Genomic DNA, 15,161 nt, shown 5'->3' with positions numbered 1-15,161 from the left:
TCAAGAAGGTAGATGATGGCGTGGAATTATCTGGTGCACATACCCCACTCCGCAAGCCATCTTTTCGTGACATGTCCTCCAAGCCACAAAAAATTCCAAATTCTAGAATGGTCCTTAAATACATGTTTTTTTTCCCTTTATAAAGCCAACAAAATCCATTTTGACGGACGTTATTGAAAAAAAAAGAGGAACCTCGGGAGACTCCAACGCCCAACTGTAGCTAACACGTGGACAAACGGTCGCCCGTTAGTCCGGCACGTGCTCCCCGCAGAATGCATGCCGGTGCAAATAAGCTGTTTCCTGTCTTTGACTCAAACAGCGTCCAATCCCGTGTTCAATCAAATCATTTAATATTTTGTTTTTAAAGTTAGCATTAATAAATTTAAAATTTCACAAATATTTTCAATTTAAAATAAAAGTCCTTTGGATGAGCGTATTGGGTTGGTTGTGTTTTAAAAATCGCCAAATAGTTTAGATATCAGTTTTCACATATTATAACTAATAAAAATAAAATTTCTTAAAATATATTTAAAATTTTATGAAATTTATATATTAAATTTTCATTACTTAATTACATTTTTAATTATATATATTTGTTATATTTCTATAAAAAAGCACATATAATTATGGAAGAAATTATGAAGGGTAAAATATGAAGTTACTTGTAACAAGATGCCATGTGATTATAATAATAGCGGACAAAGATGTATTAAATGTGATTATAATAATAGCGGACAAAGATGTATTAAATTCAATGAATAATGCTGGATGATTACATAATCACGATTAACATTTTATGTTTTTTTATAAATGGTGGATAATTTTTTTATAGATTTTATTTAAAAAATGGAAGGAAGAAAAATAAAAAAAATGTGAAAATTTTCAAAAGCTAACATAGATAAATTTATTTTTTTTAAAAAAAAAATGCAGCTCTAATAAACCATTAAAAGTTGCATTTTCCCTCTATTAAAACTTTGCTAATCAGCTCCGTCCACGTGTATTGAATGTTTCCGTGTGTCTCCGTGAAAATCGATAACGGAATATTCTGTTTCTCTCCAGTCCTGTTCTCCTCTTCGTCTTCGCGGAAACTGGGACGCAACGGAACCGAAGGCGACGCCGCCAGATTCACGACCTTCTCCGCTATAAGTATGGCGACTCCAGGCGGAGGTTCAAAGAAGAAACTTTACTTCCACATCTATCGTCGTTCCTTCATTCATGGAGCCACTGCAGAACCCTCCCTTTCCTCAGACTATTAAACCGGAGTCTAACGGGAGTGTGAAGAACCCGAGTCGCTTGTTCGACCTCCGGAGCTCTCTCTCCTCGGTGACGGTGCCGACGCGGAAAGGGAGCGAGGTAAAGGTGCGTCTGGGGAGCACGATGGCGTCCGATTCCAAGCCTTTAAAGAAAATTGAGTACGGAGATGGGGGATATGTTCTCGAGGACGTGCCCCACCTTACCGATTACTTGACGGATCTTCCGGTGAGTTAAAAGCCCCTGTTTTGTTACTGCCTGGATGATCCTTCTGTGAAAGGAGTTCAAAATTCGGCATCTCTAGTTGATTTGTAGTGGCTTTGGAGTTCTCGATTTGTCGTTCCGGTGCTTGGTTGAGTAAGAGGTCATAGGATGCTGGGGATTCTCTGTTGCCTTGCTTCAATTTTGGTGTTTATTCAGCTTTCTAATTGATTGGGAATTTTGTTTGTTAAGCTTCCTTATTGGATATTATTATATGCATCTAATCTAATTCAGATTAGATTTCCTCCTTTCAGTTCACTCTAATCTTCCTAATTGCTTGGGTATTTCGTTGGCAGGCCTATCCGAATCCGCTACAAAATAATCCAGCATACTCAGTTGTCAAGTATGTTTCTTTGGAACTATCCAGATCTTAGCTTCTTGTCTTTGGATGTTCCTGATTCCTGAATCAATCGTTCATTGAACTTTGTTCTCACAGGCAATACTTTGTGAACGTTGACGACACAGTTGCGCATAAGGTGACCATGAAATTACTTTATTGCCTATCTATTTTTCTAGAAGAAAACAATTTATAAAGCTATACCTTTTTGTTTCTGAAAAATAGTTAATCAAATTGAATTTTTCTACTTTTCGAAGGTTAAAAAAACTGGATCACTGATGTTTATAATGCTTGTAGATCGTGGTCCACAAGAATAGTCCAAGAGGGACGCACTTCCGTCGTTCTGGGCCTCGTCAAAAAGTAGGTTCTTCTCTTTATTTTAAATTAGTATAGACGGAACCCATTCAAACTGAAGTGGTTAACACTCAAAAAAAGAGATAATGACTTTGGTTTCTTTCTTTATGTTCTTCATGCTTGTTCAGGTCTACTTCGAGTCAGATGAGGTGCATGCCTGCATTGTGACATGCGGAGGCTTGTGCCCGGGGCTTAATACTGTCATCAGGGAAATCGTATGTGGCTTGTATGATATGTATGGTGTCACTAAAGTCCTTGGAATAGACGTAAGTAACAACGAAACAAGTAAATGGTGTTTGATCCTTTTGTTGTCAAGAAAAAATTGAATGTTTTATATCTTTTCATCATCTAAATTACCTCATCAACTAACTTAATGTTCAAAATGTGTAGGGTGGTTATAGGGGCTTTTATGCTCGCAATACCATCACCTTCACTCCCAAAAGCGTTAATGATATTCATAAAAGAGGAGGCACAATTATTGGCACATCAAGAGGTGGTCATGATACTTTAAAGATTGTTGATAGTATTCAGGATCGTGGTATTAATCAGGTTAATTTCGCAACAACTTCATTAGATTCTTCTATGTTAATTTTCAAAGGTTCAAGTGACATTCCTTGAAGTCGTCATATATTCTTATTTGTTCTGTATTTTTTCCTGCCAGGTATATATAATTGGAGGTGATGGGACTCAGAAAGGAGCTTCTGCAATCTTTGAGGTATTGTGATCATAAATGAAAAGGCTTCTATAGTGAAAGGAACGTAGCCATAAATATTGTAATCATATTTTATGCTTTCTTCTTCATGATCAGATTCACCTGAAACTTTTCTGGTATATTTTCAGGAAATTCAGAAACGTGGACTCAAAGTTTCTATTGCTGGAATTCCAAAGACCATAGATAACGACATAATGGTACTTAGTATTCCATTGCTTTCTTGCCAATTTTTCTCTTGTGCTTCCGGATTTCAAACTAATTTATGCTTATTGATTTTTTACTTTTATTCTTCTGAACTAGGTCATAGACAAGTCCTTTGGTTTTGACACTGCTGTGGAGGAGGCACAGAGAGCAATAAATGCAGCGCATGTTGAAGCTGAAAGTGTTGAAAATGGTATTGGCGTTGTGAAGCTAATGGGTCGCTACAGTGGTTAGTATCTATGGCTTAAAATGCTTAAGTCAAGAGAATAGTAGCTAAATTTACAAAGCTCCTTGATTGGACCACAACTCACCATGAATTAGGGTGTTATAATCTCCCTCACTTAAGGTTTTGAGATCCTGTCAAGACCCAAACTTTATCTCATATCTTAGAATAATCCTTGATTGGCAACATGTGAAGCCCAATGGTAGCTACACCATCACACACGCCAACTTTTTGAACACCTTACCGTGCTTAGAATTACCCATCCCTAGGATCAAGTCCGCTTTGATACCAATTGCCATGACTTGCTTTGATAATAGAATTAACTCATTGACTTATTAGGCCCAACTGCTACCCTAAAATGCTTAAACCTAGTTAATAGTAATTAACTCATCTAAGTAGCTCCTTGGTTAGCCCACAACTTAGACTAAATTTGGGTGTTATGTTTTCTGAAATAATAGGAGTTGATACTTAAAGTGATAGATAATATGATATCATTTGTATAAAAGTTCATCCCAACAAAGTGTATCACATTAAATTTCATAGTTGCTAATTACCTGAGACTGTCACTAATCAAGTTTTTTTAAAAAAAATGCAAATCTTAATTACTATGTATGTTTGCCTTTGGTTCATAGAAATTAAACATGTGCCTAATATATTAGTATTGCCTTCTTACTGTATGTTAAATTATGTGTATTGCAGGGTTTATTGCGATGTATGCTACTCTTGCAAGCCGTGATGTGGTAGGTCCTATTATTTTCTTAGTCATCATACTGAAGATGACCATCAAGAATGTACATTGATAAAGAACTTTATGTTTATAGCTAAGTTTGTAATTTTCCCCCCTTCTTTACAGGATTGCTGCTTAATTCCAGAATCCCCTTTTTACTTGGAAGGCAAAGGTGGACTTTTGGAGTTTATTGAAAGACGGCTCAAAGAAAATGGTCACATGGTTATTGTTGTTGCTGAGGGTGCAGGACAAGATCTTATTGCCAAAAGCATGCAATCCATGGACCATCAAGATGCTTCTGGCAATAAGCTTTTACTTGATGTTGGTCTTTGGTTGTCACAAAAGATAAAGGTAGGATTTACTTTTAAGTACATCCTTAAATACACTGAGATAAAATCCTCATTCTAGATGGTTACTAATGCTTAGTTTTGGTTCTACAACTTCTCAAAAATAAATCAGAGAGTTTTCCCTAATGTAGTGTTAATCGTACCTGAAAGACCAATAATTTTACTAGTTTTCAAGCATTGTTTTCTGAATCTTGCCATATCTCTAAAGACACTGATTTTCTGTCTCAGGATCACTTTTCAAACCATAAGATGTCCATAACTCTCAAGTATATAGGTACTTTAGCTATGAATAATCTTCTGTATCCTTTTTTTTTTTTTTGCTAACTGCTTAATACTTATATGATTACTTATTACATGTTTCATTTTGTAGATCCTACATATATGATTCGTGCAGTTCCAAGTAATGCATCAGATAATGTCTACTGCACATTGCTTGCCCATAGTGCCATACATGGTGCTATGGCCGGATACACCGGCTTCATTGTTGGGCCTGTTAACGGAAGACACGCTTACATACCCTTCCACGTAAGTCTTGTTTGCTTAATCATTGTGAGATGCAACTAATACTAATTCACACCAAATCCTCATTCGAAACTAAAAGTTGTGATTGAAAGTTCAGAAGCTGATCAACATTGCTAAAATGATTTTTGTCTCAATGTCACAGAGGATAACCGAGAGATGCAAGAAGGTTGTGATAACAGATAGGATGTGGGCAAGACTGCTTTCCTCAACTAATCAACCTAGCTTTCTCAGTCATGAGCATGTTGAGGACGCCAAAAAGGAAGATGAGGCATCACATCACTTCTTTCTGGATGCAGCCAACAAGAACCATGATCACGATGAGCATGCGACAGATGATTCCCGGATCGGCAATGGTGCCATCTGAAGTATTGCATGTTGAATATGTTGCAATTAGGAAACCTATAGATGTTACAGAAGCAATTTATCAGCGATCCTATAGATGTTGTGTCATAGCAAGCAAAGAATGTGAAAATAGTTAAGAGTGCTCGTACCCATATTAATTCTCTAGTTCTGTGTATACATTACAATTTTGGAGCTCCTTGTGCTGTGAGACTGGCAACGAGACTGCTTATAAGTAAATGAAAAGTTTGTTATGTTTCCCGAGTCCTGACAACGAACTTCATGAGCACTATGCAAGTCAAATCAAGCTATAGTTATGGATGAAGAAGGGAAATGATCAAGTTTTCAAACAAATAAATAAACAAACAAAAAACTCACAAGATTAACACTTGGTCACTGACCAAATTTGGCTGGATTCGTGCTTTCAAAATTATGATATCATCAACTAAAAATAATAATAATAGTCAATAGTTAAATATGACAAACCTAAGCTCTATCATCATGAGACCTTATAGGGCCTTGTTCGTTACAATAATTTTTTATATTTTGTGGTTATAAATAATATGCTTTTTTTTTTTTACTAATTTTATTTTATTGTGATAATTCAGTTACCATGATCACAAATTTTATTGTTATTAGTATTAAAAATCGTAAATTTATATTATTATTATTATTTTTCCTTTCTAATTATCTATTATGTTTAATCATGCAGAGCATATTTTCGAATCCAAGATTACAACCACGCCACGCCATGCCACGTGGAGGATAAGGACAAACATGTGAAATCCATTGGATAAGAAATTTTAACATTTACAATCTCAATTTGCGGTTAATTTACAACGCAATATGCCAAACGAACGCTTAGCAGTCAACTGAAATGACATTTAGAACATCCAGGGAATCAGAATACAGAAATCTGCAGAGAGTGCTACAGCAGCTTCGATCAAACCTCTAATTCTATATACGATGCAAATTGACTCCATTTATTTCAAACCGGACTAATCCTTCCTCCGTTCTTCGCCCATGAGAAGCAAAAGAACCGCTTCAGCTACCAAATTCTTCTTTATCTCCCGTTCTGGAGATTCAAATATTCATCTTCCATGAAAAAGGGCAATGATACTACCTTCAAAATTCAAGCTTTTTACCGTCAAATTGTTCATATGTTTCTCTGCTAAATTTCAACTATTTAGCAGCTCGGAGACCCATTCCACGTCCATTGTAGCTTCTGCTTTGTTTAAGATGTGATCTTTAGTCAGTCTGTCGAACATCTTCGCTCGCAGCGCTCGCCCCGACTCCACTCTCTCCACCGGGGATATTTCCTCCGGCCAACCAGCGGTTACGCCCGTCGGAGTCGTCGGCAGGCTACGGAAAACAGTATTGAATCTAGCAAGCGCTCCCGGCCGGGAGATGAAGCCAGTACTGTTTCCCATATGCAGCTCCTTCGAACTCGGCATAGAGTCTGCTCTGTTCAGCTGCAACTGCCTCAGCGACGCCGCAATCTCGTTCACACCCGAGCTCGCCGGCCACGACGCCCGCCGCAGCTTGCCGCCGCTCGGCGAAATCGGAGGAGACTCTGTCGGCGAAGACTTGGGCGACGAGTTGAGTATCGAAGTCGGCGAAGAGACGAGGCTTCTGGAAAAGTAGGACTGCAAACAGGACTGGTGGCGCAGAGGCGATCCGTCGTAGGACTCCGGTGCCGTCGCGCTCTGCAGCGGAGATGACGGCGGCGTATGCAGCACGCGGAGCTGGTCGGGGGTGTGCGCGAAGAAGCAAACGCGGCGGCGGCACTCGGTGCCGTCCTTGCAGGGCTGGGTCCGGTAACGGTCCGGGTGAAGCCAACACTCGAACACCCCGTGCGCTAGCTCGCAGCCATCGCCGCGCTTGCAACCGTCGGGCTTGCGGAAGTCCGGGCAGGGAGCGCCGGAGTAGCAGTGCTTCCGCAGGTCCCGTCGGCGCGCTTTCTCGCCCGGGTGCGCGAAGGGACACTCGGCCCAGTCGTGCGACCGCCCGCGGCCGCACAACTTCACCTTGAAGTCGTACATCCTGAACTCATCCGACGCGTACGCGTCCACCACCGGCGGCGCGTCGGTGACGGAGCCGGCTCCTTCCTCGCGGTCTAGGTAGAACTGCATGGCCGCCAGCGTGACTTCGTCGAAGGGAAGGCAGTCGCCGGCGGCGGTGACGCCGCTGACGGGAAGGGGAGAGGAGAGGAAGTTCCCGGCCGCCAGATCGTCGAGAACCACGACCGGGGGAACATGGACCGTCGGATTGAGAAAACTAATCCCTCTTCCCACCATCATAGCTGCCGGCCGTCGTGTCCTCCCTTGCTTGTTGATCTACGAGACTAGGCTTTAAATTACGGGGAAGGAGGCGACCGTGGTTGCGTCAGAATCTAACCTCCGTTTAAGAATATCTCGGGGTCCGTATCCGACGGCGTCGTGGCGGTACGAGAGCGAAACAGACAAAATTTTGGAGCTGCATCCGGCGCCGAGTCGACGGGATGGAAGATAACGGAGGCGGGAGTTAAAGCGCTCGGTGGTCGCGGTGGACACATGGAGAAAGGAGAGTGAATCGCGGACGTGAACTTGCCTTGTCGAGGGACACGTCATCCTGTGCACATGACCATTTCAATGTAAACATTATGGGGATTATCGGTGGTGGGGCCCGTTGAGTTTATTTTCGCTCACTAAAACACGTTGTCATGATCCTTACAAAATAGAAAAAGTAAAAACCAAGATACGAACAAAATTGCAAAAAGAACCTAAATTTTATAAATCGTCAAAAAGATAATCCTATTTTTTTTTTGAAATAATTTAATTTTTAATTTTATTGTCACTTATACTAATTAATTCAGTATTATTATAATATTGTAAATTAGTATATTATTATAATATTATAGTAATTATTTAATAATTTCTTGCATAATAACTTTTATATTTTTTTAAAAAAATATTTTAATATAATAATGTGAAAAAAATAGATATAAAAATTTGTATGAGATGTTATTTGATTGATTGATCTATTTATTTTTAATGGAGTGCTTTTTTATTTTTTTTTATTTTTGACCAATAAAGTTTGATGCAATTGTTGGAGCCTTGCATCACATTTGGGTATAAAAGGGATGAGATGATGGATTATGATAGGGACGAATGGTAAGGAGGGAGGGGATGCCACGCAAAGGAGTGGCCACGTGAAGGATAACATGAAGCTGTTCGATATGGATGCACGACATTAACTATGCCGTTCGGAAGGTACAGGTCTGACGAGACCTTTGGAGTGTCTTTTAACATTGGTGATCCACGTGGACTTTCATATTGGAGCGTATCTACGGGCAGATACTCGTCTTGAGTGCGTGGCACTTGGTTCACATGTATCTTGGCACGTCCGCTGTCCGTAAGTAGTCCTTCAGTTCACTATGGGACCTAGTCACTTGGATAGTTGGATTCCATTATATAGGTGGGCCAACAGCCCAAGTTCTTGGAAATCTGTCGGATCTAAGCACTATGTTCTTGGATAATAGTTGGATATCTATCGCTGGGCCTATTAATTTGCGGACAATTGAGTGTTAATAATCATTAATATGACTTATTTTATGATCCAAACAAAGTGCTAAGTCTAAGCAACAACGTTCGTTTCTTTACGATGATGTAATGATTAAGATATAATGTATCATTATATAAAATTTCGAGATCAAAATTTAACGATGATACAGTATATAATGATGGGTTCGATAAAGTCATGATAGTCAGGGATCAAGGAGACATGATAGTCAAAAAGTCAAGGGGACGTAGTATCCAGAAGTCAAGGGGACGTGGCAGTCAGCATAAAGAAAGTACGATCGGGTGACGGCGTCAGCAACATGATTCCCAGTCAGGTTCTCACAAACCAAGATTTCAGATCTGAGACACCAAGGTCTAAGGTATTGGAGGTCGTCGGGGTAATATCTGACCCAGATCTGGCTGATCGGGTTCTCATAGATCGGTTAGGTACAGGCCTTGTTCACTCAGCAAGTTAACTCCCGATCAACCAACTTCTGATCGGCTATTGGACAATCTCACCACAGCACCCGACCCCTCAAAGTTTAAGCTAGGTATTATACCCGACAGATCATCCTGAACTGTCATATTCATACCCGATCGGGGCAGAAGGTCAGGACAAAAGGTGCTACACGACAATAGGGCAGGGAATCGTAACCGCCTGTTAGAGAATAACTGCTGAATATCAAGGAATATTCCAACGGTCCGTGGTCATCTGCGAATGAAACCTTCCCTCAGTCTATAAGAGGATGTCACGTGCCCTCCATCACTCGACAAGTCTTGATACCCAATATTCTCTAACATCAGTCAGGATCCAGAAGGTACGCACTGTCATATAAAAAGGGAGGTCCTCTCCCTTGCACAGGTACACTCTCTCGCACATTGGCACTTGTCTTCTACTTTCTTTCTCCTTCGTACACTGTTCTTTTGGAGAAAAAGTACCTGATTTGAGCGTCGGAGTGCTTGCTCCCAGGACTTTTCCCTTAGTTTATGGCCTCTAACGCCCGTGTGCTTGTCTGAGTGTGGGCAAAGTTCAGGTACCGCCGGATCAGTCATCGTCATCCGTCAGCACCACGTGGGAGTCCATTTTTATAAGCGTATACGAGTGAGGTATCTCAGTCGCCCCTCCGTCAACGCCAGCAACAGCTCATCCTGGCCTTCATCTAACTCAGATTCCGGATAGGATTAATTTGACGTCGTCTGTGGGAACTTTCTTCACCTGTTCTGGAGCGTGAAGATGGAGGATACCAGACGAATCAATGTGACTATGACGGCTGGGAAGTACGAACTGTTCAAGGAAGCTAAGAGACGAGTGGTTTCCGAAAAACAGACCACTACTTCACGACCATATAAGATGTCTGTAGTTTCCAAGGACCTGACTCATGTTTTTGATAGGGAGTCTAAGAGGAAACAACCCGAGGAGTTTCCCCCACCTTCTATCGGGAACCAATCCCGGACTATTATCATAAGGGTCCGAACTGCTATAATAAGAAAGAGCAACTGCAGGCTTCTATGACAGAAAGCTCCCCACCCAATGACTCAAAGAAGTGGAACGCTATAGTCCTCAGGGAGGAGTCCCGAGGGGAACCTAATGAGCAAGTGTCTTTCTCTCTAAGGGTACTAAAGGAGAAGCTACCGAAGGGGTACAAGCCCCCGGCCATTGGAGAGTACAATGGCAGCAAGGATCCGGATCATCTCCACAAGTTTCAAAATGCTGCGCTGTTGCATCAATACAGCGACGCTATTAAGTGCCGAGTATTCTTGAATACTCTATCTGGCTTTGCATATAAATGGTTCGATGAGTTGTCGAACAGGTCCATCACTTGTTTCTATGACTTCAAAACTATCTTCCTGCGCCACTTCACCAGCAGCAGGAAGTACTAGAAGACAGACCACTATCTCTTCGCACTCAAGCAAGGGTTGCCCGAGCCTTTGAGGAGCTATATCAAGCGCTTCAACTAGATGGTCCAGGACGTCCCATCTGCTACCTCGAAAATATTGATGAGCACTTTCTCTCATGAACTAGTAGAAGGAGAGTTTTTTCGAGATCTCATCTCGTCGGTCATTATAGGATCGAAAGAAGGAATGACAAATGGAAAAGGAAGAATACTTACAGAGGACAAGGGAGGAGCACGAAGAAGAAGGTAAGCAAGCGAAAACAAAAAGAAAAAGAAAGGTTGAAAGAAGTCGAAGTAATAGGGAACGATGACGGACAACCTTTAGGAGTTTTAAATCAAAAATCCTTAGAAATAATTGGGAAACGAGTTAGACAACTGAAACGACATGACACATGTCAATCGTCAGATTGAGAAACGAAAGTGATTTGAGATCACGTGCAAAATACGTGCGTCATACGTGGAGAAAGGAGAGTGTATCGCGGACGTGAACTTTCCTTGTCGAGGGACACGTCATCCTGTGCACATGACCATTTCAATGTAAACATTATGGGGATTATCGGTGGTGGGGCCCGATGAGTTTATTTTCGCTCACTAAACCACGTTTTCATGATCCTTACAAAATAGAAAAAGTAAAAACCAAGATACGAACGAAATTGCAAAAAGATGCTAAATTTTATAAATCGTCAAAGAGATCATCCTATATTTTTTTTTTTGAAATAATTTAATTTTTAATATTATTGTCACTTATACTAATCAATACATTATGATTATAATATTGTAAATTAGTAAATTATTATAATATTATAATAATTATTTAATAACTTCTTACATAATAACTTTTATAATTATTTTAAAATAATTTTTATGAAATTTAAATAATTTTAATTAAGCTGATAAATAATATTTTAATATAATAATATTTTGAATTTAAATTTTATTATTTTAAAATTTATAAATTTTGGATATTGGTTGTGATGTTTGTGATATTTGTTTGTTAGTTGCGAAGTTTGTGATATATTATTTTTATGATTATGTTTGGATATTTTTGATGTAAACAGGATAAAAATAAAGAAAATAAATGGATATCTGTTTAAATTTGATTGTTAAATTAACGATCGAAATTAAATTTTGATTGTTTGTCTAAAATTTAATTTTAGCCATTAAACTTAGCGAATAAAATTTAATTTTAGTTACTAATTAATAAAATGAATAATTTTTTATTTACTGATTTGTCATGGAAGTGGCTAAATATTAGCAATTCATATTTAATTCGACTTTAAATTTAGCGATTAAAATTTAATTAAGTTACTAAATTTTACTATGATGAAAAATTTAATGACATTTTATTTTTATAGCTAATCGGTGCTAAATCTATTAGTTTCTCTACTCGTCTAACAATTATTTACTAGTTTAAATAAATATTTTAAAATAAGTTAATAAAAAGTTTTTTTAATATAACAGTAAATTTAATATTTTAAAATTTAACTATAATTATATAATTATGTTGCAGTTAGTAGTTTCTATCATTATTTTTAAAAGTTTTTATCATTATTTTTAAAGTGATCTTAACTGTTAAGTAGTTTGAATTTTTTTTAAAAATATTTTAATATAATAATGTGAAAAAATAGATATAAAAAATCTTATGAGATGTTATTTGATTGATTTATTTTTTTTTATTTTTAATGGAGTGTTTTTTATTTTATTTTTTTATATTTTTGACCAATAAAGTTTGATGCAATTGTTGGAGCCTTGCATCACATTTGGGTATAAAAGGGATGAGATGATGGATTATGATAGGGACGAATGGAAAGGAGGGAGGGGATGCCACGCAAAGGAGTGGCCACGTGAAGGATAACATGAAGCTGTTCGATACGGATGCACAACATTAACTATGCCGTTCGGAAGGTACGTGTCTGACGAGACCTTTGGAGTGTCTTTTAACATTGGCGATCCACGTGGACTTTGATATTGGAGCGTATCTACGTGCAGATACTCGTCTTGAGTGCGTGGCACTTGGTTCACATGTATCTTGGCACGTCCGCTGTCCGTAAGTAGTCCTTCAGTTCACTATGGGACCTAGCCACTTGGATAGTTGGATTCCATTATATAGGTGGGCCAACAGCCCAAGTTCTTGGATATCTGTCGGATCTAAGCACCATGTTCTTGGATAATAGTTGGATATCTATAGCTGGGCCTATTAAATTTGCGGATAATTGAGTGTTAATAATCATTAATATGATTTATTTTATGATCAAACAAAGAGCTGAGTTTAAGTAAAGTTTGTCCGTTCGAGATGGTGCGAAAGTTTACGAGGGTACCTATAGTTAAGATATAAGATGTTATCATATGAGATTTTGAGGTTGAAACTCGGTATGTCTGAATATATCTTCACTCATACCATGACCACCTATACTAATAGCTAGCAGTCATCCATGATTACCTTCTCCGTGTTGGCTTAGAGACAAATTGATGGGAGCAAGAGAATCGCCTTTTGCCACATGAGTCTAAGTAAAATTCCATTTGTCAAATCCTTTCAGGACGGTATGGTGGTTGAGGCATGAGGTATTGTCACATGAAGTCTTAATGTCGAAACTCGACGAATCCGAGTATGTTTTTCCCCATGCCTTGACCCCCTACACTAAAGGCTAGTAGTCACCCATGATTTACCTCCTCCGTGTTGACTTAGGGACGGATTGGTGGGGATACCCAGGGCGAGCTAATCGTCTTTTATCACATTAGTGTAAGCAAAGTTAGTCCCCTCGGGTTGATGCGGTGGTTCAGACATAAAGTGCTATCATATGAAGTCTTGGAGTTGAAATTCGGCACGTTTGAGCATGCCTTCCTTATACCTTGACTACTTGCTCTAATCGCTAGTAGTATTCATGATTTATTTTCTTTATATTAATCTAGGAATGAATTAACGAAGATAGGACAAGCGAATTGTCTTTTACCACATGAGAATAAAATTGAGTACGACCACGATCCACCAGATAAAACACATCTTTGTTTGAAGAGAGACATTAGCCCATGTATTGTGAACTTGATATGATTGAGTTCAGCACTATAGTTTGTCTGCCTCGCCATTATTAAAAGCTGTTTTGAGACTATAAACTCTATCCATATAGTTCAAATTTAGATCTTTCATAATCAAATTCGTGATTGTTAGTATTACTTAATAATATATTGTCACAAATCCAATGGAAAAAGCATAAAGATCACACGAATATATAATTTAAAGGAGTACAGCATAGATAGAACATGAAATCCAAGTGGAATATCACAAGTTAGAGGCAAAATATGCTCATATGCCGAAGCATATTACCCAACCAGGGGGGGAATACTTGCACCGCCTTTGCTATGGAAGAAAAAACTAGAAGCAATCCCTAACCCTAATCCCTAATCCCTAATCCCTTCCATGTGTCTCTCATCCCTATATAATATTCCTTCAATCTAATAAACATATTGCCCACTAACACAAGTTAATGCAACAGAATTACTTTCTAGTCTTTCTTTCAATAGTTATCATAAAATATATATCGTAATAAGTCGAGTTTTAAGATAATAAATATTAGGGTAATCAAATCCTAACTCCATATCAGGTCATAATCTCAAAATTCTTAATGACACGCCACATTATTCCTGAAGACGCTGGCTTGTTCTCCACTTCACCTTTCTTTCTTTGGTGTCATATCATGTACTTCCATTGAGATTCTATGCTATAGATTGATCCAAAAGAAATGAAATAGGATAATGTGCTCTCTTATCCTTGTCATCCTTGTTGTTTATCTATATCATCAAGATGAATTTATCTCAACTATATGTTTGAGATCAAATATCTCCATAAATCTCAAGTAAATTATATACAAGAGTATGATATATAACAGTTCTTTGAAAAAAAAATTATCCTTCATTTTAACAGATAACAATTGTCTTAACTCCCCCATCATGCTTCCTTTTTCTTAATTTTGTTTAATGAAAACTAAATTGAGCAGTGACAAGATACTTCTCTAACTCTGCTCTCTGTTTGTTTTTATTCAAATAAAGAAATGTTGTTGATTCACATTTAAGCTTGAGCTTAACTGAAGACATATACAGTTATCTTTCTCCCCTAACCATTCTTTTAAACGAGGCAACAACTTTAACTGAAGGAACCAATAACATTGTAAGAGAATTTTTTAACTGAGGAAAGTGAACTATAGCTAGATTCACAAGTCATAAACATTGGCATTTTCCTGATTCTGAGAGCATATTCACAGAATGACAGAATCAGATCCTAAATTTCCTTGTGATCCTGAGCAGCATGGTGCAACTATAACTGATTAATAGGGTTGCTGTCGCCCCACAGCACAATTAATATTTAATTGAAACTGAAGAAGGCGAGCAGGAATCATTGTCCTTCCTAATATTCCTTCAATTGGCATCCAAGTTTGTTATAAATACCCATTTAAAGGCT

The 15,161-nt window shown here is 38.5% G+C and overlaps 2 protein-coding genes across 2 annotated transcripts; one reads left to right on the top strand and one right to left on the bottom strand.

Moving 5' to 3' along the window:
- Positions 1-1,071: 1,071 nt before the first annotated feature.
- Positions 1,072-5,542, top strand: LOC122005048 (ATP-dependent 6-phosphofructokinase 6-like). Its single transcript, XM_042559955.1, has 14 exons — positions 1,072-1,479; positions 1,809-1,855; positions 1,949-1,988; positions 2,147-2,209; positions 2,332-2,469; positions 2,594-2,752; positions 2,865-2,918; positions 3,044-3,112; positions 3,216-3,345; positions 4,039-4,079; positions 4,193-4,417; positions 4,642-4,687; positions 4,784-4,938; positions 5,078-5,542. The coding sequence occupies exons 1-14, from the start codon at positions 1,216-1,218 to the stop codon at positions 5,297-5,299; spliced, it is 1,653 nt and encodes a 550-aa protein (XP_042415889.1). The 5' UTR covers positions 1,072-1,215; the 3' UTR covers positions 5,300-5,542.
- A 498-nt stretch (positions 5,543-6,040) lies between these two features.
- Positions 6,041-7,706, bottom strand: LOC122005050 (zinc finger CCCH domain-containing protein 2-like). Its single transcript, XM_042559956.1, has one exon. It carries the CDS (start codon positions 7,572-7,574, stop codon positions 6,453-6,455), a length of 1,122 nt encoding a protein of 373 aa, XP_042415890.1. The 5' UTR covers positions 7,575-7,706; the 3' UTR covers positions 6,041-6,452.
- Between the last annotated feature and the right edge of the window lie 7,455 nt (positions 7,707-15,161).

This window comes from Zingiber officinale, chromosome 7B (assembly GCF_018446385.1).
Source record: "Zingiber officinale cultivar Zhangliang chromosome 7B, Zo_v1.1, whole genome shotgun sequence".
Classification (NCBI taxonomy): domain Eukaryota; kingdom Viridiplantae; phylum Streptophyta; class Magnoliopsida; order Zingiberales; family Zingiberaceae; genus Zingiber; species Zingiber officinale.
Note: the sequence above shows the minus strand (reverse complement) of the source record. Positions and strands in the feature narration are given on the sequence as shown.

Bases quoted from the DNA above. Each gene is read 5' to 3' on its own strand.
- LOC122005048 (XM_042559955.1), top strand. From the start codon at position 1,216: ATGGAGCCACTGCAGAACCCTCCCTTTCCTCAGACTATTAAACCGGAG. The intron at 2,753-2,864 runs GTTAATTTCGCA...TTTTCCTGCCAG, and splicing joins AGGATCGTGGTATTAATCAG to GTATATATAATTGGAGGTGA. The intron at 4,418-4,641 runs GTAGGATTTACT...TTTCTGTCTCAG, and splicing joins GGTTGTCACAAAAGATAAAG to GATCACTTTTCAAACCATAA.
- LOC122005050 (XM_042559956.1), bottom strand. From the start codon at position 7,574: ATGATGGTGGGAAGAGGGATTAGTTTTCTCAATCCGACGGTCCATGTT.